Source organism: Prinia subflava, chromosome 10, assembly GCF_021018805.1.
Source record: "Prinia subflava isolate CZ2003 ecotype Zambia chromosome 10, Cam_Psub_1.2, whole genome shotgun sequence".
NCBI classification, from domain to species: Eukaryota; Metazoa; Chordata; class Aves; order Passeriformes; family Cisticolidae; genus Prinia; species Prinia subflava.
Window position 1 is genome coordinate 2,607,410 of NC_086256.1, and position 22,674 is coordinate 2,630,083.

The 22,674-nt window shown below is 44.7% G+C and overlaps 1 protein-coding gene across 13 annotated transcripts in view; it reads right to left on the minus strand.

Annotated features, from left to right (window-relative positions):
• Positions 1-1,940: 1,940 nt before the first annotated feature.
• The window catches only part of NFIA (nuclear factor I A), a 248,922-nt gene continuing 228,188 nt past the window's right edge, over positions 1,941-22,674 (minus strand). For all 13 annotated transcript variants that reach the window (XM_063406953.1, XM_063406964.1, XM_063406952.1 and 10 more), the window contains one exon: positions 1,941-9,177. In XM_063406953.1, the coding sequence (XP_063263023.1) occupies positions 9,101-9,177 (77 nt within the window). In that variant the 3' untranslated portion in view covers positions 1,941-9,100. The remainder of the gene's footprint in view (positions 9,178-22,674) is intronic.

Genomic DNA, 22,674 nt, shown 5'->3' on the forward strand with positions numbered 1-22,674 from the left:
TAAGGAAGAGGTTAAGTAGCCAGATCTCCCTCTGAGCAGGGGAAAGCACCTGCATTTCCCTGCCTAAATGCCACCCTGAGCTTTTTCCAGCCAAAGTTTTTGATTTCTGTGAGGGGCTATTGCATATTCCTCCTGCGTCCCGAGCCAGGCTGACACATTTTGATAGCGATAAATAATAAATGGGATTTATTTCCTTAGATGCTGATGGAGACCTTTTCTCCCACAAGAAGAAAGTGAAAGCCAGAAAGCTGGAGGGGAAGAAAACGTGCAAGGAAAGGAGGGAGAAAAGCAGAAGGTGGTGCCTGAGCCCTGCACGGTGCTTACTCCACTCCCAGCATGGCCATCATCCTTGTGGGACAGGGTCACCCCTTGCACCCCCTCTCCTTCTCCAAACCCAGGGCAGCCTCAGCCAACACCCTCAATAACGTAGGGTATAAATAAATAACAGGGAATGATTTTTTAGGGAGGGACGGACAAGAATGGGGACCAGGCAGTGGTGAGGAGCAGAGGGAGCTGATGGGCGACACCTCCCTTTGGGATGTAATCTCCCTTTTTTAAAGCAGGTGTTAATTTTCCTGTGTCTGCTCATGCAGTGATGGACACGGGTGGGTGTCTGTCCCTCCCTCCCATCCCAGTGTCCCTTGTGTTCCCCAGCCAGTGGGACAGGCTGGCCCACACCTGGGCTCACTTCCAAGCTATTGGGGCACCACCACCACAATTTGGGCTGTTTTTGGCCCAGCGAGCACAGGCTCAGCACCCTCAGCCCCCTCTTCCTCCCTCCTCCCAGAGCTCGTGGGGGTGAAAGGGGCCAGCGCTGTTGGCAAGCCCTGCCTGGGGTACTGTGTTTCCTTTGAGGGCAGATTTGGCTTTTTCTTGCTGTCTGGTCTCCTTTATGAGAAAAAAAAGCCAAATTGAACAGGCTCCAACCTGTCCTCAGCTGCCACACCACGCATCGGTGCCAGCTCTGCCCATGCTGGAGGCAGCGACCAGGACACAGCGAGGGGCACAGACAGGGTCCCCCCTGGGGACGGTGACATTAGAGCTGTGCCCAGCCTGACCCTCCCGACCTGGCCTTGTAGCCAAAACCAAAACTCTGTGCAGGTGTGAGAATGGAAATACCAGTTGTTTATGTGTGTCAGGTAGCTATTTGCTAGAAAACACTCATTTGCCCCCAAATAAAAGGGAAGAGCTGGTGTTGCAGCTGGTGCCACCCGGGGGTCACAGTGGTCCCTGTCTCCTGTCCCCAAGGGCAGTGGCAGAGCTGCACCAGCTCTCACCCTTCATGGGCCTCAGAGTCTGCTTTTACAAAGAAAACAGCAGAATGGCTTAAATGCAAAAGACACTTTCTGCAAATACTAAATTCCGCACGTATCTTTTAAGCAAAAGGTGTCGCAGAGTGAAAAACTTTGAAGGAAACTTTAACATTTATAAAAAGCCCAATTTTTGCCTGTTTCTGCACCCAGAGCCTTGCAGAGAAGGTGGCTTTGCCAGCAGCTCCACGGTCAATCCCAGCAGCCGCGGCTGTACTGGGACTCCTCGGAAATGTGGCAATATTTTTATAGTTGAGCCACATTTAAAGATGCATTGTAGCATTTGCAGCATTTATCAATCTCCTGGATCTTTCCTAGGTGTGCTTCATCTCTTTAATTTGAATGATTCATCCGCAGACATTTGCTGAGGATTAATCCGATTTTGTGCGAGGAACGATTTTTGCGTGACGGGACACCAAGAACACAGGGAAGAGTGGCCGATGTGACAAGAGTGACTCGATTCCACCAAACTTCCCCACGATTTGGGATGAAGCTGCTGCCTGGGAGCCTGCCCAGGCTGCAGGGCTGGGGCCAGGAGAGGTTGATGCCCGCGGCGGCCGGCGATGCCCACGGTCCTACAGCCGCAACCCCACCCCGTGCCCGGCTGGGAGTAAATAACAACACGGCCTCTTAGCATTAGCAATTTTTTATTTTCCTTTTTTGTTGCATAGGAAATGCAGTACTTGCTTCCAGTAATTGTATTGTAATGTGAGAAGGTGGTAGCACTAATGGTTGAATACAAGAGTTAAACTAATCCACACCAGCTCAAAAAACCTGCGGAGACTTAGTTGAATAAGAATGGATGCCCACAGTGATTCTCAACCAATTACAATTTTTTTCACAGAACACAGTAAAACTAAAATGGTAACTATGAGAGTCAATACAAGTATACTAGAGGCACGAGGGGCCTGACTCATAAAAAAAAAATGAACACGACATGGTATTAACACGGGTGTCAAGTGAATTTGCAGCAGACCTTTCACACGGCCGGTGGAAATTTTAGCGCCTCAAATCTCAACCCGCCGCTGAGGGACTGGGCTGGGCTGGGGCAGAGTTCGGGAGAACCCACACCGCCGGCCAAAATGGAGATTCCTCCTTGATTGTATTTCCCAAGAATTTCGTGGCCCTGTCCCCAAGGCAGCAGGTGCAACAAGGACGAGCGGCGTCGCTGGCGGATGCCGAGCCGGGCACTCTCGCCCTACCATGCTCCGTCTAGAAACTCATCTTCCTTTTTTTTTTGTTTTTCCCCTCATATTAATTTGTGGATGCAGATAAAAGGGGGAGGATTTCACCCCACACAATTGTTTTTGTTCATGCTCGAGCATAAAAGATTAACTAAGTGGAAAATAGTCTTCCCTAAAAAGAAAAAAAAAAGCATCCAAAGTACAAAAGTTCACATTGCGGGCGAGGGTTTCTCTAGAGCTCAGAGGTAGCGATCGAGCGCGTTTTGTTCTGGTGCGGACAGGATCTCTTTTGTGATCGAGTCGCAGTGTCCCGAGCCCCCCGGCCCCTTTTCCTCCTGCCAACTGCACCTCTGGGCTTCGGAGCATGGTCCTGCCTGCCTCGCCTCCTCCACGGCCCCTTCCCACCGACTCCCGGTGTGCGCGGGGCTGGGGGAGGCGGAGAGGGGAAGGGGAGGGAGAGCAGGGCCAGCGGGGCTCGCCAGGGCAAAGCCCACCCTCAATTTTGGAGGAGAAAAAGCCCACCAGCCTCCCGTGTTAATAGCAAAGGAGCTTTTATGAATCGGGCCCAAAGTTTTGTACAGAGTTTGTTTGAAGAAAAATATTGCAACTGTGCATGAAACTAAACAACCACATGAGGTTTTTTTTTTCTTTTTTTCTTTTTTTTTTTTTTAAAGGGTTTTTTTCTTTCTATATGAGGAAGTCTGGTGTGAAGAAGGGTCAAGCATGGGTACCTGGTTCACCGCTGCCCATTAAGAAATCTCTCGCAACATGAGCTCGGTCTCGTTTGTGGGTTTAAAGGACTGTCCCTTCAATTTGAACTGTTCTTCAGAGCAAGCTCTCTGAATTCTTAGGGTAGCTTTTCGAGACGAAAATCTTACCAGGCACGGATTTCTGGTCTCAAAACACCATGTCCTGCCCTCTAGGAAAAAAAAAAAAAAAAAAAAAAAAAAGAAAAAGGAAAAAAAAAGAAAAAAAAGAAAAAAAACCCAAAACACAAGTAATACTGAATTTAAGTAAATGTATACCTCCAAAATACTGAAAACACCCCAAATCAATAAAGACAGAATTTGCGTTCTCAGTGAAATATCTTTAAACCTATCTGACAAGAACCAAGTCAGAAAAAAAGACTAACATAACTTTGAGTAATATTCATACAGCTACTAAGCATTATGGAATAGCATGCATTAATATTGTACGGTTATTTTACATCACCTATATCAGAAGGTTCTGACAGACAGCGAAGGCTACCGGTGTAGAAAAATCTTACTTCAGAAGAGCAATATAATACAGATTTCACAGGCACTACATTTTAATATATCAGGTATTATGCTGGTTTTCTTATAATTCTTTCTGTCCTAAAGCTGGCATTATAACAATGACCGAAAAGGCAAGGATCGAAGTAAACGGAAAGTAGATACCAAAGTTGATATATTCTTTTCTTTTTTTTTTTTCAGATAGATTAGTGCATAGTTTTCATGCAGATAAACACTGCTATGCATTTACATTGTTGGAAAGCAGAGTGAATTGAGCCCAAGTTGTCACATTTTTGTAAATCATTTTGCCAGCCTGTAATAGCACCATGTAATGGATTTGCATTAAACATTAAATTGATTTCAGAATTGGTGACACAGTATTCACTACAGTTAAGTGCTATGGAATAGCTTCAATGTTACCTGCTATATATCAAAGCAATTTTCATCCCACTGCTTTTTTATTGGAAAAAATAAAAGGAAAATGTACTCGATACTAATTAGACTATTGCGCAGCCTTGGACTTGATGATGGCATAGCTGGGTTTACTGTCAAACAGTAATACATGCATTGACTTCAAGACAAAATTGGCATTGTAAGCTTGATTTAATGAAAATCCTGCCTAGCAGGCAGTGTTAACTTCACAAGACCTGCCTCTGACAGACCTCATGAGGTTGATTTTTGTTATTTATTTATTGTTTAGGTGCCATTGAAGCTCTCCTTACATTGTCATGCCGGTTATGGTTTTAATTTTGTTCGATGGAGGCCTTCTACCAATAAAAAAAAAAGAAAAAAAAAGATATTTCCAGAGACACAATGCAAAGTACAATATTAACTGACATTCTTAAAAAAAAATAATTCACCACAAGGAAAAAAAAACTGTTTTAGGCTATGTATCTGGGTTTTTTTGTATTTTTGTACAGTAAATATTTTATAACACTGTTACTACAAAGCTGCAAATATACGGAACAAAGAGAACTAGAGAAAGAAAAAAAAAATGTTAGAGGGATTTTGCATATTCCTGTGGGCTGACTGAATACTGTGGAGTTGAGAAAACTTGGTGTTTCTTTTCCCCTTCGACCTTAAGGGGAGGGGGAACAAACAACAGAGACAAAGTGTACCATGGCTGCCTAAACTCGAAGCCCGAAAGTTGTTTTTTTTTTTAATTATAAAGGAAGAAGAATAAATAATAATGGCATTGCTGGGGTGTGCGGCATGAGAAAAGCAAGTGCCCTCGCTCAAAAAATAGTTAAAAAAAACCCAAAAAAAGAAAAAAGAGGGGAAAAAAAAAAGAAAGGAATTAACTTGGGAAAAAGTCAATTCGCGCTAAGCCATCCCTAGGGCTTTCAATTTGGATGGGCGGGGGTGGGCACAGGTCAGAGAATTTTGTGCGTCTGACAGTTCTGGGGAGAAGGAGGCGGGGAGGGAAAAAAGTTCTTGGGGGGCTCCGAGGGAGCGCCGGGCGCGGGGCCGGGGCTGCGCTGCCGCCCGCACGCTGGGACCATCCGGGATGGATGGATGGATGGATGGATGGGTGGATGGACAGAGGGACAGAGGGATGCTCCATCCCTCCTGCCCAGCCCCGCTCGCCTCCCCGCTCCTCTCCAGGAGGACTAGAACACTGTTTGCTCTCTACACCTGCACAGAACGGAACTGCCGCGTTTCCTGCGTGAGAGGAAGGTGAACGCAAACTGAATTTAGTGTGTAATACTTTACAACCCCTGTTGGTTAACACCCTTGACCTCCTACCTAATGTTTTAAAGCCTTTAAAACATTTCTTTTTCTCGCAATTCTGCTCAGAGTTCCCTAACTTTAGCGTCATCAAACTTAATATGACAAAAATACCTTCAAAAATACAGCATACCTGTAATGTCCATTTACAATGGTTCTTCAGTAGCCTATACTTCTCAAGCATAGGAATATGCTATACCATTGAGAGAAGAAAAATAACTGTATTTAAATACATACAAAAAAAGGAAACGGGAAAGTTTTTAACTTAAATCCAGTTCCCAAAGGAAAAAAAAAAAAAAAGCAATTCTATGAACGCTGCCTTTATAACGAACAATCAGAAATTCCACTAAGCTAATTTGACAGAAATTTTTCCTCATTTAAACAACATTACAAAAGTCCTGCATTATAAAATAGGGTAGAATAAATCAGTGTAATCAATAAAACTATACAACATACAAATTACATATCTTCTGAGTGGGCAGTTTAATTCTCTCTCTTTGCAGCCATGACTACAACATGCTCACTAAAAACAACTAACTGCCCAAACTATTGCTTAGTTTGTTTTGTTTAAAAAAGGGTGCAATTTTATTGTATATACAACCAATTTACTGGTAATACCTTGTCTCATAGCAAGGTTCTGACAAAATGTTTGTCTAGGCTTTTTTCCCTTCACTGTGAAGCACTGAAAGCTGCTATTTTTTTTTTTTTTTAGTGCACATATGTCTTAATAAAGTAATGCCCAGCTAAGTGCTATAGGGAAGGCAAAGGATGCTGGCTAGAGGATGTGATACCATATACTAACAATCACACAATACAATAGAGCAAAATGACTACTCAACCACTTATCAGACACATATGAAAATCCAAAACATTTTATTTTTTCCTTAAATAGAGAATAACCAGTAAACAATTTTCAGAACTTGGAAGTTTAAAAACGTGCATATAAAAATGGGCATTATATACTTTTATTGAATGTGGATTGATTGCAGTCTGCTAATAAAAATGGGTGTGGGATCTGAAGAAAAAGGAAGTTTTTTTTTTTTTTAAGGCTTGCTTGTGAAAGGAACAGTTGTAAAACAAAAATTGCTTGAAGCAGGGTTCAGCTTAGTGCTTCACAGTTTGACTGCTTCTCTAAGAAGAGCCCTTCCTGCATGTGCATTCAAAAATCACAAAAGTACAAAGACAAACACCTAAAACACACTGCGTCAAGTGCAGCACCAACTTTGGTCAAATAAAAAAAAATTAAAAGAAAAATTAATAATTGCTAAGCTTTTCTACATGATATAAGCAGGTATTGCATATTTTCATATATCTGGGAGAAAACAAAACAAAAAAAGGAAGACTCCAAATAAAAGGTAAAATGCAGCAACATCCAAAAATACTGATAATCTAGCATCTACAGATCTCAGAATAGCACTGCCACTGACCATACAGGACAATAAACACTACTCCTATCTGCGGAACAACTAACATCCTATTTAATTCTAGATGTTGGAACTGACAATGGCTGACATAAAAGTCACATTTACAAAAAGTGTCTCCAAATGCTTGACTAGGGAAAAACCCCTTTCAATATAGGAACATGTGCAACAATTCCACAAATAATCGCTATCCAGGGCAAGGCACATTGATATGGAATTTTTTTTTTTTTTTGTTTCGTGCAAATTAAGAAAACAAAACAAAACATCGTTTCAGGGAAAAGATGAGGAGCAAAGTGTCTTCCCAAGAATTTCAGTTACTTGATTGTATAGGACAGTAGTAGAAACCCTTCTGAAGGGTCGAACAAACATAGTTTAAAGGCAAGTGCCTGGAATAGGGATTACAATATTGTGTCTTAATGCACTCTACTTTACCCTACATTAACTATATAAAAATTAGTTACTAACACTAGAACATGCAGAGACTTTCTCTGATTAGCTGGACTCGCCAACCAGAACGTATATATATGTATAGTATAGGAAACCTTCTTAAAGTTGCATGTGAAGCAAAGGGGTGCTCCGCTGTCTGATAGAAAAAATCACTTGCACTCTTTTTTTTTTTTCTTTTTTTTTCCTTTTTTTTGTACATAAGATACAGGACGTTTGGGGTCCAAACTTCTTTTTTTTTTTTTTTTTTTTTTTTTTCATTTTCTACTTATTTGTCTTTTTTTTTTTTTTCTTCTTCAGCAAGTGCCCTTGCTTTGAACTGGCATAAGTTGTAAGAAGATCAGCATCGTTCGTTTCTGTAATGATTTCTTCACAGTCCAGAAAATGTACCAGTTCAGGGACACGAAGGTGTTTTACTTTCTGGACCGTTCTCTCTTATTCCCAAGGTGTTTGAGAACTGATAAACCCTATATTGCCGGAAACACGTAAAATTTGTCAGAATTGGCATAATCCATTATAGTGACTTTTAGCTTATAAAATTAACAGATATTATGATTTCATTTTAGTTATGTGCTTTGATAACAGAAAATGATTAATTAGCATTTAATGTAGTTAACATATTGTGGTAAAAGCACCATTAGATTTGTTTTTTTTTTTTTTTAATTTTCCTTCAGTTTTAAAGGGATACAAGTTCAACAATAAAAAACATAAAAAGCAAAAATAGCTCCCCTTTTTCTTGCAAGGCTGTTTTTTACCCCAATAATTTAGAGTCCTGGGGTGGAAGGACTTGGAAAACAAAAATAGAATTTTCAACAATCTCTATCTTACAAAGATATTTAGCTATCCAATGAAATTGCACTTTACTCAATTCAAAATTCGATTGTTTTGATTGATTCCTGTCAGTTTCTGTCAAAACAGACCAACTTCCCCATTTCTGCGTGAATTTTTGTGTAATTGTTGAAAATTGTTGAAAAATGTTTTTTTTTTAAATGTAAGTGCAGCATTTCAAACTTTTTTCTTTTTTTTCTTTTTTTTTTTTTAGTGAATAGTAGTAGTTTGATGTTTTAAATCGCTCTGCAATCGAGTGGAAAAAAATTGTTGACAATGCTCTTATGGTTCATGTTACATCTCTAAGTGCCGACTGTAAAAAAAAAAAAAAAAAAAGAAAAAAAAACCCCAACAACAACAACAACAAAAAAAAGAAACCTGCATTTTTTTTTTTCCCCCCCCGATATGTTACAGAAAAAAACCCATGCTCTATGTCTGTCCGGTAAGTTATATATTGCAGAATTCAGCTACTACAAAAGTTATAGGTTTAAGTGTGTTTCATGATTTCTCAAGAAGTCTCACACCTGTATGGGAAAATCCGATGAGGATACTGTAAAACAGTTAGGCTCCATATGGAAAGTGTGTTACAACAGCGAGTTGGTAAGCAGCAGCAGAGGCTAGTTCTACTCAGTGTCACCTAACGCTTACACTACCAATGAAACACTTCAAAAGTTATGAAGCCCAACCATTTCCAGCACCATATGAGAAATTACAACAGTCCTAAAGTTGTCTAAAAAAAAAAAAAAAAAAAAAAGAAAAAAAAAATTAAAAAAAAAAAAGAAAAATTAAAATCAAATCTCGAGAGAAAGTTACGGCCTTTGCCATTCAACCATAACGTTTGCCATTTCCATGTACGAGTTTGCTGTCGGTGTCTGCTCGCCTCCCCTTCCGCCGATGTGAAGTCGCTGCGCTGCGTTGCTGCTGCTTCCGTGTTACAGAGGTGGGAAGGGGTCTGGTGGTCTGTCCGGTGCGTGGTGGGAAGCGGAGACTTTTATCCCAGGTACCAGGACTGCAAAAGAGAAAGGAGAAGCGTCAGCCCCGGCCGCCCGCTCTCGCCGCTTCCCCAAGGGCTCCGGGCACTGCCGCCGGCCTCCTCCGCCAAGAGGGGGGCTAATTGAGACCGTGACGAATTGACCTAATTACAAAGCTTAATTAAAAATACTGTACAAATCAATATATTTTTTTTCCCTCGCCGACAGTCGCTGGACATAGCTACAGATGAACGCGGGGGTCATGTCACGTTACAAGTTATCAATCTTTTTAATAGATGATGGCTTGAAGATCCCTCCAGTTCACTTTTGTCTAATCCCCTGAAAAGGCGATACACATTCGCCTCTCTGTGCCATTTATCACCCTGCAGTCGGGGTTTTCTTGGGTATTTAGGCATGTGCCAGCATAAGCATCTGTTGCTTTATACTGCCCTGCTTCAACTGTCTCGCTGGAACAGATGCACAGAAATTCAACAACAGGGCTGTTTTCTTAGGAGAAATGTGGATCGCTACAGAAAAGCCAGGATAAAGCAAATCTGGGGGAAAGTGGATCAGTGAAAATGTCCCGTACCTCTGCCCATACTTGTGCTTCAAAACAAAACGTGGGCCTCAACTAATAGCTTTTCTTTGGGAAAATATTTTTCTCCCCTTTTTCTTCTTTTTCCCAAAGGGAGGGAATTCCCTGGGAATTCAGCCCTGCAACAATACCGTCCTTAACCCAACGGCGCAGATGCCCGGAGCACAGAAAGCGATTTCGCTTCTCCGCAGGAAAATAAACACAGTTGGGAAGCTGGAGTGGGCTCTGCTGGAGCCGGGGCAGTGCCACCGCTCCGGGGAGAGCCCATCCTGGCCCCGGCAGGGTCAGCCCAACCTGAACCCGCCATGAATGAGAGCAGTGTTAGGCCCCGGGACCGTGCGTGCGGGGGGATGCTCCTTGGCAATGACATATTGCTGTGGGAATACACCAACAAGCGGCAACTATTTAGCCCAGGGTAAAGTAATACAACAAGAAAGACTCAGGTATTAAAGAGCTGTTGCTGATACCCCCGTTTCTGGCCGGGGCTCCTGTAATATATGAGGTGCGTCCGTGCGCGGGCACGGACCGATGACAAGTTTTACCAAGTTTTTCCTCCGCTCCTTTTCGGCCTCTGATGTGATTGATGGCACAATCAGCTCAGGGAGGACTTATGAACGTTTACGGAAGACTCAGAGGCAAGTTTCATGTGGGGCTTGGAGATTATGTGGTCTTGCCATGGAGGTAGGAACTGGTAAAATAAATAGCAGGATCGGAGAAGCTGTCCTGCTTCCAGTACACCTCATTAACTAACTCTTCCTCTGCTCGCCCTTCTGAATACAAACACACCGGTCCCATATCGGCTCCATCTATTGCCTACAGATTTTATATTTAGACTTACTCAGGCTGCAATTATACGAAATAGTTCTCATATGTAAAGTTTATAAACAGAGGAAAGTTCTGGCAGGGTTCTGGAAGCGGAGCCAAGTCCCGCTCTCCTCCCTGACTGCGGGGCCCTGCTGATTTTTAGGTGGGTGCAGGGACGTGGAGTGTGGGCTGTGCTGTGCTGGAGACATCTCCAGCCAGTACCTCCGGCCACTGCCAGCTCCCAACTTCTCCAAACTTTCCAGGGTTGTCCCCTCATGCTTGTTGTTTGAGTGCGACAGTTTTTGGCTGGACTGGGAACTGTGGCACTGCACAGCAGGGAGGAGAGGGGTAAAGCCCAAGAAGGGAGGGAGTAGAGGGGTTAAAACTGCAAGGTAAAGGAGAAGAGGGGGTACAGACTGAGGGGATGGAGTTGAGGGGTCACAGACTGAGAGATTATGGGAGTTAAGGGTGTTAGGACTGAGGTGATGGAGTAGAGGGGGTAAAGACTGGGAGGAGATGGAGTAGAGAAGTTGGACACTGCAAAGAGATGGGGTAGAAGGGCTGAACACTGTGAGGTGATGGAGTAGAGAAGTTAAAACTGAGAGGTGACAGAGTAGAGAGGTTAAAAATATAAAGGCGATGGAACAGAGGGGTTAAAACTGCGAGGTGATGGAGGGGAAGGGTTAAAGGCTGCGAGGCCGTGGAGCGGAGGGTTGAACAGTTCCAGGCGATGGTTCCCAGCTCCGATGTCCGGCTGCTCCACGGCCCTGCACATGGCCCGCCGGTGGCGGGAGCCGCTGCCCTCGCCACTCCTCCCTCGTTTCAAAAGCTGATTTTTTTTTTGATTTTTTTTTTTTTTTTTAAGCAGGAAATAAAAAAAAAGAAGCGCAGAGGTTGCGGAGGTGGGGCCGCGCGGGGCCGGGGCTGGCGGCGCTGGCGTCCCGCGGCCCGCCCGGGCTCCGCCGCCCCCCCGCCCCTCGGTCCGTGTGTCCGGCCGCCCCGGCCGCTCCGTCGGTCCGTCCCCCGCCGCCCCGCGCTCCTTCACGCATCTCGCTATTCACCCCGCGCCTCGCAGACAAGGTTACCCCAGAGCGGCTCTGTAATCCTTCACTGAAATAGGCTTTATTGATTGCTCTGGTCTATTGTTCCCTTTTCAAGTCCCCCAAGTTCAAGTTCATCCCGGTGTTACATCATGTCTCGTTGCTAAGGGCAACCAGACAGCCCCAGACGTGACCGCCATCCGCAAGCGCGGCGCTGCGCCCTCCCACCGCCGCCAGCCGCGCTGACGTCGAGCCCCGCTCCCAACACACTGAACTATTTATTCTGCCTAATTTATGACCTCCACAGCAAGAGAGACCCCCACTCCAAAAACCAACACTGTTGTATATTTAATTAATCTGTCTTTCTCTGGCACTTGGGAAAGTTAGACAAAGGTCTAATTATTGTGTGTCGCTCCCCACACTTTTCTTTTTGGGGTGACTATTTGCATGGGAAAAGAAACGGCGAGGCTGGGCGCGAGTCCCCTCCCTCCAAAACACCTTTTTTTTCCCCCCTGCCCTATTGACATTTCATGAAATACTTTAGCTGCTTAAGGGAATTAGAAAAAAAAAATCTGATGTGAATGTAACTCCTTCGGAGTTGGTATTCAGTAACACAAATCAACTCATGACATGTTTAAATTTAAATGCTAACCACACACTCTGCGAGTTACTTTAAAGGTTAGTTTTTAATCAATAGAAGTTGCTGACTCGGGAGTTTTGAGCGGCGCAGTGCAGCTCTGGGGCCTTTGTCTCGCGTTGGGCTTTCAAACTTTTTTTTTTCTTGAGATGATTTTAGCAATGATTTGCAGACACAGAGCGCTATTGTGCTCCTGACTAGCAACATGTCAATAAAGGAGTAGAGTTACCATGCACTAGGGTGTCAATATGACTCCTGCAGACACTGCTCGGCCTTAATACCAATGAAAAACTTAATTAACCCTTACAGGAGAGACCCAAACCAAACCGCACGCTCGTTTCAAAACTTCCTTGCCGGGGCTCCGCACGGCCTTGAGTGAAAAGCTGCTTTTACAGGACCCAAACTCGGAGCTCTTGGCCAACAGCTGCGTCCTGCTCCTGCAGCCCCACTTGGATGAGATGTTTTATGGGCTGAGGCAGCAGAACAGCGAGACAGAGAGCGCATTTACCCAGCAGATCCCACCAGCACCGCTCTCGGGACACCGGTTTAATTTAGAGCATCTTACAGCTGAAGCGCGCACACAGAATGATCCTCCTTTTTCTGCTAATCATTTTAATATTAAGACCTCATATCCCCCCTCAAGCCTCCTATACACGTCTAAGTCTTCCAGGATTAGGGCTGAAGAGCACCATTGTTCCTTTGGAGCACCTGTGAAACTTCTCTGTGAGGGAGAGGAGACCTCCGGCCTCAAATGAAAACGTCTAGGAAGCGTATTAGGCGCTTGGAGACCCGATAGCTGGGATCTATCAAGGGGTTTTTTGCATGATTAGGGAGCTTAGAATGGAAAAGAAGAAGCCTGGATCCCTGCATTAGATGGCTGAAGTATTTTGTGCCTAGCTTTAGAGTGCTGCTCAATGTCTAAGCACCTCACCCATTTCATCCCTCCAGTTCTGTAACCTATCCGACTGCACCCACTCGGAGAAGGTGGTGTTGCCTTTCTTAATTTAAAATCTCCATTTAAATCATGGGCCCTATCACAGTACGGTCAGGATGATATCATCTCCGTGCTTTTTCATAAAAGAGCCGGTGTTTTATTTCCCTTCTATTTACTTTGCAGTACAGTTCTCCCAGCCAGTTTAGAGCTAAATGAACCCAGTGGAGCTAAAGGTCCTGCTCAGTAAAATTGCTGCCACACAGTTGTTGGTGCCACTACGAGTCTGTATTGTCCTGCCAAGCATCTCACTGTCCTTCTCCAGCGCTCAAGGTGAAACATCAGAAAGAATTCTGCAGTCCGGTACGAGATCTTTGCTTCCCTTTCTCCAGTCAAATGAAGAAGTAATCTCATCAGGTTGAAAAGTGCTGACTAAGGATTTAATAAAGTGCCTGCAGATGTGTGTCATCTCTAAGGTATTCAACTCATGTAATGCAAAACAGTTCCACACTGAATGTGCTTATAAAATTCCATTTAACCATTGCAGAGCTCTATTTTACTGTTCTCCGAGGAGTATTATCACACTTTTTTTTTCCCCCCTAATTTACAGCACCATGAAAGTTGAAACTCGTATTTGAGAATCCTCACAGTAGTAAGGTTTTATGATCCATAAACAATATCTACTTGACTGAATCCTAAACAGGAAGTCTGAGATGGCAATTACGGTTCTCTGATAGCACAAGTCTATTTGTTTCCTATGCACTCCTGGAGATAGCAGAGACACTCCAGCCACTCCTGACAATCGGCTCCTTTGTACGGCAAGAACAGCAAGGAAACATTCCACAATTCTGGATATTTAACAGGCGAAAAGCTCAAAGTGCCTCATCGACTCCTGCAGCAGTTTCTGCCTGAGTCAGGAGCCCAGGAACAGGCCCATTGTTTATGGAAACCTTCTCAAACCAGCCTTCCTGCACTCCCGGCCTCCCCACGAGCACCGCTCACGTGTTTCCAACCAGAACGACAATCCAACCCAAACTCGCTCCGTTTGCTTCTACCTGCACATCTCCTGCCCCAACAATGGGACCTTTCAGCTCGCGCAGAAAGCCGGGGCTGTGCACCCTCCCTATCTGTTTTTCGAATTAAGAAGTTAAACAAAAGTCCTCAAGGGCAAAGTTTAACGCTGCGGAAGGAGGTTGTTAATGTGGAATCCAGAACTGGGTGTGACAGTTGGCTTATTTCTCCGGGCGATGTAGGTTATTTAAGGACATTCACACGTTTGAAACTCTGACAAGCTCCACGCACGGCAGCTTTGGCTTCCCCATACCCACTCAGGGCTCGGACCTGCTCAGTGCTGGTCGTTTTCTGTAGGTTGCAGCCCTGTCTGTGATGGGTTGGTGCCATCGGGACTTCAAACGCGGCTGCTGTGGCCGTTGCTGCCCTGGGCGCATGCAGGAAGCGATGGCTGCACGGGCCCGGGCGGGAAAACCCACCTGTGATAAGAGCCTGAATAAAATAAAATAAAACCCCACAGCTTTAGAGCTCGCCGGCAAAGCGGCTGTTTGGGCAGCCCAGCTAAACCCAAGCCACGACCGCTGGCACCTGTGGGGTGTTTTGTTTGGGGATGACATTTCAGTCACCCCAAGAACTTTGAGGCTCTCACGAACATTAACCCCGGAGAGGTGAACTGGGGTAACGATTCCCTCCGGTTGCAAAGATAAAACGAGAATGTGAGCAGTTAGGCAGTGAGCTGGGCCTTTTGGCATCACCTTGTGAGAGGTGCCGGGAAGGCTCTTCCCCACGGCGCATCGTGTGAAAGCAATGGGACAAAAGTGGGCCTTTGATGCCACTTCAAAAGGGTTGCCAGGGTGAGGGGAGACAGTGGCAGTTCAGCTTCTGGTGCGACTGGCTGGAGGGCTCCTGCAGACACAGCAACTGCCTCTGGTTTACACAACATCTGAATTCATCCCACTCTTCTAGTGCTTCCTCCAGAGTTTCTCCAGGCCCAAAATCTGATCCTACTGCGTAGGAACGAAAGGTGGATATAAAAGACAAGGTCACCTTTGTGCCTATGGAAGTTATTTTCTTAGAGCTGGGATTAATTATTTAGTAATTATATTTTCCAGACTGATATACCAACAGGGACGTAAGTAGCATGTTGGTCATCCCCAAAGGGACATAAAACAGTGAGAGAATCTTCTGGATGTCCAACATACCCACCAGAGAGAGTCCCACGCCCCACTCCGAGCACATTTATATTGCCTGGAGGCAGATAAAACCTGTCCCAGGAGGGACACTGGTCTCCAGGCAATGTGTACAGTAGCTCTGCATCCAATAGTTTTTGCGGGAATGCCAGTTGTGGCAAACTGCATTAAATTACGTGCAATAATTTTGTAATGTGCACTTTTGCCTGCTGACTATTAAAAATGTATAGTAGTCCAAAACCACTTCTCTCCTGGGACCAACAAACTCACTTCAGGCAAGATTTCTGCTTGGTTCAAACCTCAAGTTGGGAACAGCTAGTGTTTTTAAATAAGTCACCCCAAACCCTCCCAAACCTATGAAAACACACTCATACACTAACTCCTGCTGTTGTTCCAGACATCTGAATGTTCCAGTAAAGTGTCCCAGCTGGCCCCAGATGTTTCTTAAGTATAAAGCAATGCTCTGAGTGCTGGACCCCCTGCTGCCCCGACCTGGAGCTCAGCGGATTAAAGATTGACTGCGCTATGACATATTCGCATTTAGCCTGAATATAATACAGCAAAGACTTATCAATGGCAAATGTTTGAAATGTAACCCAGTCAGCAGAGTAGGCTGGCACTCTGAATATGATGTATAAATAATGTATGGGAACTTAAGATCTAAATTAGATCTACAGGAAGAAAACTTTCCCTTTTCTCTGCCTCTAAAAGAAAAGTTCTCTCACAATGAGGTCATTTTCCTGCCCGTCTTTTGGTTTACAGAATTGCTTTTAGGCAGAGGGTCTTCCCTTTACTGGGGGAACATTTTGCCATTTACAGTTTTCCTCCAATCTCTAAAAAAACAAGCAATGAAGTTCACTTATTTGTTAGTAAACTGACTTTGAAATCTGCAAAATAACATCTAAACTTTGCATGGTCGGCTGAAAGCTGACTGCAGCCATGCTAAACTGCAACCCTTGCTGTTTAAAAAAAGAAAAAAAAAAAGATAGTGGAGGGAAAGAGAGAGAGGAAAAAGAAAGGGAGAAAGAGAGAGAAACAATCCCATTTTGGTTTTTGTTAGAGGACGGCATACTACATAGATCAGAGACTTTTCAAAAAATAAAAACCCCCACTGTACACAAAGCACAGGAAAATGTGAGGAAAAAAAGGAAAAACCTAAAAGCAGCTTAGAATGTGTTAACTCTGCCATTCTGTCAGCTTAAAGAGTATTTTATGCTTGATCAACAGCTCTCTTTTATTATGCTTTTCTTTCATTCATTCAAGACATCAAAGACCAGAACCACCAGTGTACCTGATCTACCAGAAGAACTTGTAAGGGTGTTCTAAAGAAACGGGGGTATTGGGAGCCAGACACCCCTGCGGACAAGGCAGTTCAAAGAGAATATTTCAACAATGATTACATTTTGTAAATCTTTGTACGAAAGACAGCTTATTTCCTGCTTTTTTCATGAAAAATAGATTCTATCCATTAAAGTGAGCCCACAGTATGAAAGTTACTTGAGATCTGAGGTACAGCAAGCGGATTAAGTGGAGGGTGAGATGAAATCTTTGAGAGAGACGATGGCTTTCTCTGATATTTGTCGCTGCCATAAGGTTTTCTGAGTGGGCTGGAAACTTTTTTTTTTTATTATTATTATTTATTTGTAGACTTGCTGGTGGCAGCGAAGCCGTTTGTAAAAGCAAAATAAACTGGAATGAATCAGAAAGGAAAATCGCAACAAATAAAAAAGGAACTGAGAAAACAAACGGCTGCAAAAAAACCTTTTGACATGTTTGAAAGGAAAACTATATATATTTGCCCCGCTCCAAAAATCGCAGGCGAGCCATTTAAATCCTGCAGACAACTCCGAAGTGCAGCGCACAGACCCGAGCCAGCTGTTTACTTTTCCAAGCCCGTGGTGGTTTCTGCATTGATAAACTATATAACCTCACACACACAGAAGGGATTTTAGCCATGCCAGACCTCATTGCTCTGTCCCGCTCTCTTTATGTGCTGTCACAGAATAAAAATGATCCTAACACAAACCCTGAAATAAGATCTCGCTCCAGAAAGAACATCTTTGTAGATATTTCCTGAGTTACTGCCAAGCGGGATTTTTTTTTCGCCCATTCATCCTTTCAAAGTTTTGCTATAAACATAGCCAAAATTGTTCGGGAGTAATCAGAAGTGACCAAAATGTGACCCCCTAGCCGAGGCCAGCTGCGGGCAGGAGGGGAGGAAGCCACCCCACGCCTGTGGCTGGGACAGCGGCCACCTCTGCCACCACACCTGGGTGACCCCCGGCATCAGCACCTCGCTTCCCCCCTCCGTACTTTAGCAAGAGAAAAAGGAAACAGCGGGATGCATGGAATCAAAGAGGCAAAACCAACTTTAAACCCGCCTCACGGTTTACAACTACTATTTCGAAGTAAAAGCAAATGTGCTGCGAGGGGGGTTGAGTACTGCACTTTACGCCTCGTTTTTAGACAGCCCCGTATTTTCCTCTGCTGGAAGCACGGTTAAATTTGCTCAAGAGTGCAACAATCCCGTATTTCTTACAGCACATCTCACTCATTTCTTTCCTTTTATGAAACAACACATGCACGGGGACTTGGAGCCGCTTGTAACCTCATGCCGGGAAGTCCCGTGGAAACCGGGACGGCGCGCACACCGCTGCGACGGGACTTTCCAGCATTTTGCTCGGATGAAAACAAAGCCCTTTGGCTGCCCAAACCGCAGCTCCCCCCTGGACACGGCACAAAAGCCGCTGGGTGCCCGGGGAGCCCCCGGCCCCGAGGGTGGGTGCCCGGGGCCTGCGGCGGCCCCGCTCCCAGCCCCTCACCGCCGCCCTCAGCCCGGCCCAGGCTCCGGCTGCGCCTCCCCAAGTTCAAGTTCAGGTTTAAGGGAAATAAACCGCTCCTCGGGAGCCTGCAGCCAGCCCTCATTTCCATGTGATCCCTCTGAACTTCGCCTGCGCCAGCGCGCCCTGTTTCCAGGGCCCGCCGAAGGAATGTTTTACAGTTAGAGCCCGCAGTGCTTTCTCAGGCATTTCAGACCCAGAGGCCCAAGTTTCAAGCTGCAGCATTAAAAGTTTCCACAGAGCTACTGCAGAGAGAGGGAGGGAGGGGTGGGGGGGAGGGAAATGAGGAGAACAATATCGTCTTAATTGTCTCTATATAGCTCCACAGTTAAAGTATTACTTTTTAAAGGGACATAATTTATTCTGGAGGCACGGTGTTATAACAACCAGTACATACTTTCACCGCGGCGTAACCCGCTCTATTCTTCATTGTGCTTTCCGGTGGTGTTGCTTTTGCAGAACTCCTTGTTACGCCGTCCCCGATACTGTACTTACAGTTTTATTCAATTTAAGCCAGTTCCTGCAGTCCTCAGGCGAGCAAAACCACCTCCCCCCCCCACCACCCCGAAGCCTCAGGAGTTCTGCCTGCACCGGGACTGCAAAAATAATCTCCCCTCAACCACCTTTTTTTTTTTTCCTCCCCCCCAAAAAAAAGTTTCTTTACTTTGATTGCTTTAGACAATCGGGGAAAGTCATCCAAAGAAAATCAACCCCCAGCCTGGGCCTCCCAGGCTGGGCTCGCAGCGAGGCAGCCCGAGCACACACGCACAGACACACACGTACACACAGCCATGGCTCTGCCCGGCACCTCCCGCCCGTGCCGGCCACCGGAGCGGCGTGAGGGGCCACGGCTCCCACTGCGACCATGGCAAGCCGCTACACAAGCTGTGGATCTTTGCTTTGCAGTTTGGGGTACAAAAGGTAGTTTTCGGCTCTTTTTTTTCTCCACTGGAGAGCAGGGAGGAGGGAAAGGTCATTGCAGCCTTCAGAGGTGGAAGGCTGAGGTGGCGTTTCCTTGCTCCTGTATGATCCTGGCTCTGAGAGCGCCCTGGCCAGGGGCTCCCCGTGGTGAAACGGGGGAAGATCCATAATGGGTTAAAAGGTAGTTGACCTAAAACTACCAAAGGTAGTTCATCTGCTTTGTCTGACTGCCCTGAGAGTAATTCAGAGCACACAGAGGAAGGCGAGGGGAGAGAATAACTTGGGCTGGACAGAAGAGTGAGCACTCTCTCCAAAATGCCCCCCAAAAATCAGGTCCTGCTCTCTGTCTGGGTGAAGTGAACAAATGAACAGCCCTGTGGGGAGAGCAAAGAATGCGCAGCCTGATCAAAACAGGGCAAAACCCAGGAGGGATGGGTCAGTGGGGACTGGGGAGGAATTGGAACGTGGGCAGCAGGAACAGCGGGGCTGGCAGGGCACACCCCAGGCAAAGGGACAGCTGGGGACCCCAGGATGAGGGGGCCAAGACAACCGCGTGTTTTGAGAGGTGGGTAGAGCAAGGCTGGGCTTGGAGACCGCAAAAAAGGAAGAGGAATTCGGGTTTTGGCAAGTCCTAGGTGTTACTGGGCAAGGAGATCAAAACCAGTCTCCAAATTAACACGGACAGAAATAGGAGCACAGAGGCAACTCTGGCACTTTTGACCTTAAAATTACAGAAGACGGTGAGCCAGAGGAATAATGGCTCGATTAATCAGGAAACTCCCCCTTCCCAAAACTTCTCGTAAAAAAAGAAAGCCAAGAGGGCATTGAGCTGAACAACAAAACCTCTCCTGACCGTGGGAACTTTTGACATCTGCATTTTTCCTGATACTTTGTACCTTGCTAAACTGCTCTAAGAAGATAGAAGGTCGTGCATCACACTTGTGCTCAGGGACCAAGCTGTGGGGATCCATGGAGGGATTTCCACCACACTGTAGGGAATCCCATCCAGGGATGAGTCCTGTGAAGATCCATTGGGGTAAGGATGCTACAGGAGCTGGGTGAGTGGGGCAGGGAAAGACCACCCCAGGCTCCAGAGGTTGCCAGCTCTCCACTGGAGAAATGGGAAAAGACTTCGCAGCACATGATCCACCTTTGGATGAGGAGGGATGTATTAGACATGGTTGGCTAAAGGGAGTTGGGTCTTGGCCTAGCTTGGAGCAATTTTCACACATACTGTGAGATGCCAATGAAAGTCCTGGTGGAGTGTAAAGTCATTAAATGAGATGAAATTAAACAATTTAGTTATTTCTGCTTCATCATATTTGTGCAGTATGGCAGGCAGAATGAATTACTACTAATGATCAAATTTAGTAATACTAATTAAACTATCTCAATTTAATTAATACTAACAGAGAAAACAGACAAAATTACTAATGTAAACCTTGAACTTAAAATCAAAAGGTGCCTCTTAGCTTTTGTAAGTCACTGAATGTGAGGCTTTTCCCTGAAAATAGCCTGGTAGAAGTGGCTCTTTGTACGCCCTAAGCAAGCTGCTTTATTGTATGGTTAACTACAGTTCTCCTCCGGCTTTCTTTCCTCCCCCTTTTTTTTTCCTAAATGTTACTACTTCTTGTTTTCCCTAAGAGATTCCAAGAGAAGAATCTGAGCTCTGTTCACATTCACTCAACATCAACAGCAGTGATAAAGCAGTTTCCACTACTGGGACAAATTCTGCACTGGGTGTTTGTAGGAAGAGAGTCTCTAAAGAGCCTGTGAAGCTTCCCTGCTGGGAAATCATGGAATCACGGAATGGTTTGGGTTGGAAAGGACCTTAAAAATCAGATAGACCAAGTTGCTCCAAGCCCCGTCCAACCTGGTCTAAACTTTCAGATTTAACCTAAAAGACCAGTAATTTGGGAAAACCCCAAACCCAAACCCATCTCTACATCTAGGAAGATGGCTTTAGAGTCACTGAGAATTAATACCTGTAACCACAAAATAAAAACTCCACAGATACATGAAGACTGCTCTGCAAACCCTTCCCGTAAAGAAAATGTGAGTTTTAACCTTTATCTCATCTGAAAAAGGCTAGATTTACTCTACTGTGCATAGTTATAAGCAAAAGACAAGCATAATTAAACAAAAATGTTATTGTATTTCTAAAACAAACTCCTGCCAATAACAAAGCTTCCATCTCCTCCTCTCATCAGCCTCAATGAATGTACAGCTGGGTACCATACCACAGATTCTCAGACATGATCTTTAACCTAAAGGACTGCAAGAAAGTCCTTAAAAAAACCCCAACAAACCAAGTAATAGCCAAACAAGGAATATAATGTGTCAAAGTGTTCTTCCAAAATCTCAAATCTCATTGTTTAGCACATGAAAGACAAAAAACCCCAATCCCACATGCAAATGTCATATCTCAGTTTATGCCCCTTTTTTTTCTTTAAAAATAGGTACTTTTTTTGGTTGTCATATTTAAAAAATGTAATCATAGCAAAAGTAGAAAAGGATACCTAAAGTTGTATAAAGCTTCTCTAAGCAATGCAGAAATTCATAGAATCCTTGAATGGTTTTGGGTGGAAGAAACCTTAAAGCTTATCTTTTTTCATGTCCTGCAAGGCAGAGACACCTTCCACGATCCCAGGTTGCTCCAAGCCCCATCCAACCTGGTCCTGGACACTTCCAGGGAAGGGGCTTCTCTGGAAAACCTGTGCCAGGGCCTCCCCACCTTCACAGGGAACAATTTCTTCCTAAATTATTGTGTTCAGCCTCAGAGGTGGCTGCATGGTGTTGGTTGTGACTTTGGTAACTCCTAGCTCATAATTAAAATTACATTTCAGTGCCTTCTGCAGTGCATTCAGCTGCATCTCTTCATGTGTAATAACCAGTGTTTGTATAGATGATGTAACAGTTGGGTCACACAAGTGGATATGCCTGAGAATATTATGATTAAAGTGTCAGTACTGTTTTCAAAGTTGAATATTAATAACTAAAGCAACTAACGGAAAACCTAGAAGATATTTTTAAGTTTAGCCTCTTGGTTTTTATGAGTTTTTTTTTAAATCCTGGTTTTAAATTAAACTTTTCCAGTTCTACCTCTGTTCAAGCAGAAAATGCTATCAAAGCAAAAGCCTAAAACGAGATTGTGTTTTGCTGTCTACACTAAAACCAGGTAAAATTTGAAAGCTGCAACTTCCCATGCTGTTAGCAATCTTTACTAAGAACAGACACCTTTGTCAAAGTTAGAATATAAACAAGTTTTACCAAAATTGAGGCAATTTTGCTGTATTGCTTTTGAAACCCCAGTCTTTCTCCTCTGTGTTATTTATATTTCTCTAGGACAGTCCAGCACTAGGCAGGTAATGCTCAGTGTCTTAGGAATATGGAATCTGCTGCAAACTGAGGACTCCTCTGTTAAGAAAAGGCTTCTTTTGGTTCCTTCTTACAGAATTCAGTGCTAATTTCAGAGCAGGACAGTCTATTTTGCAAAGTGTTCACCTCTGGAGCTCATTCGTTCCTTGACCTCTGTGTTAAAGCCATTAAGGGAAGGTGATTCCTAG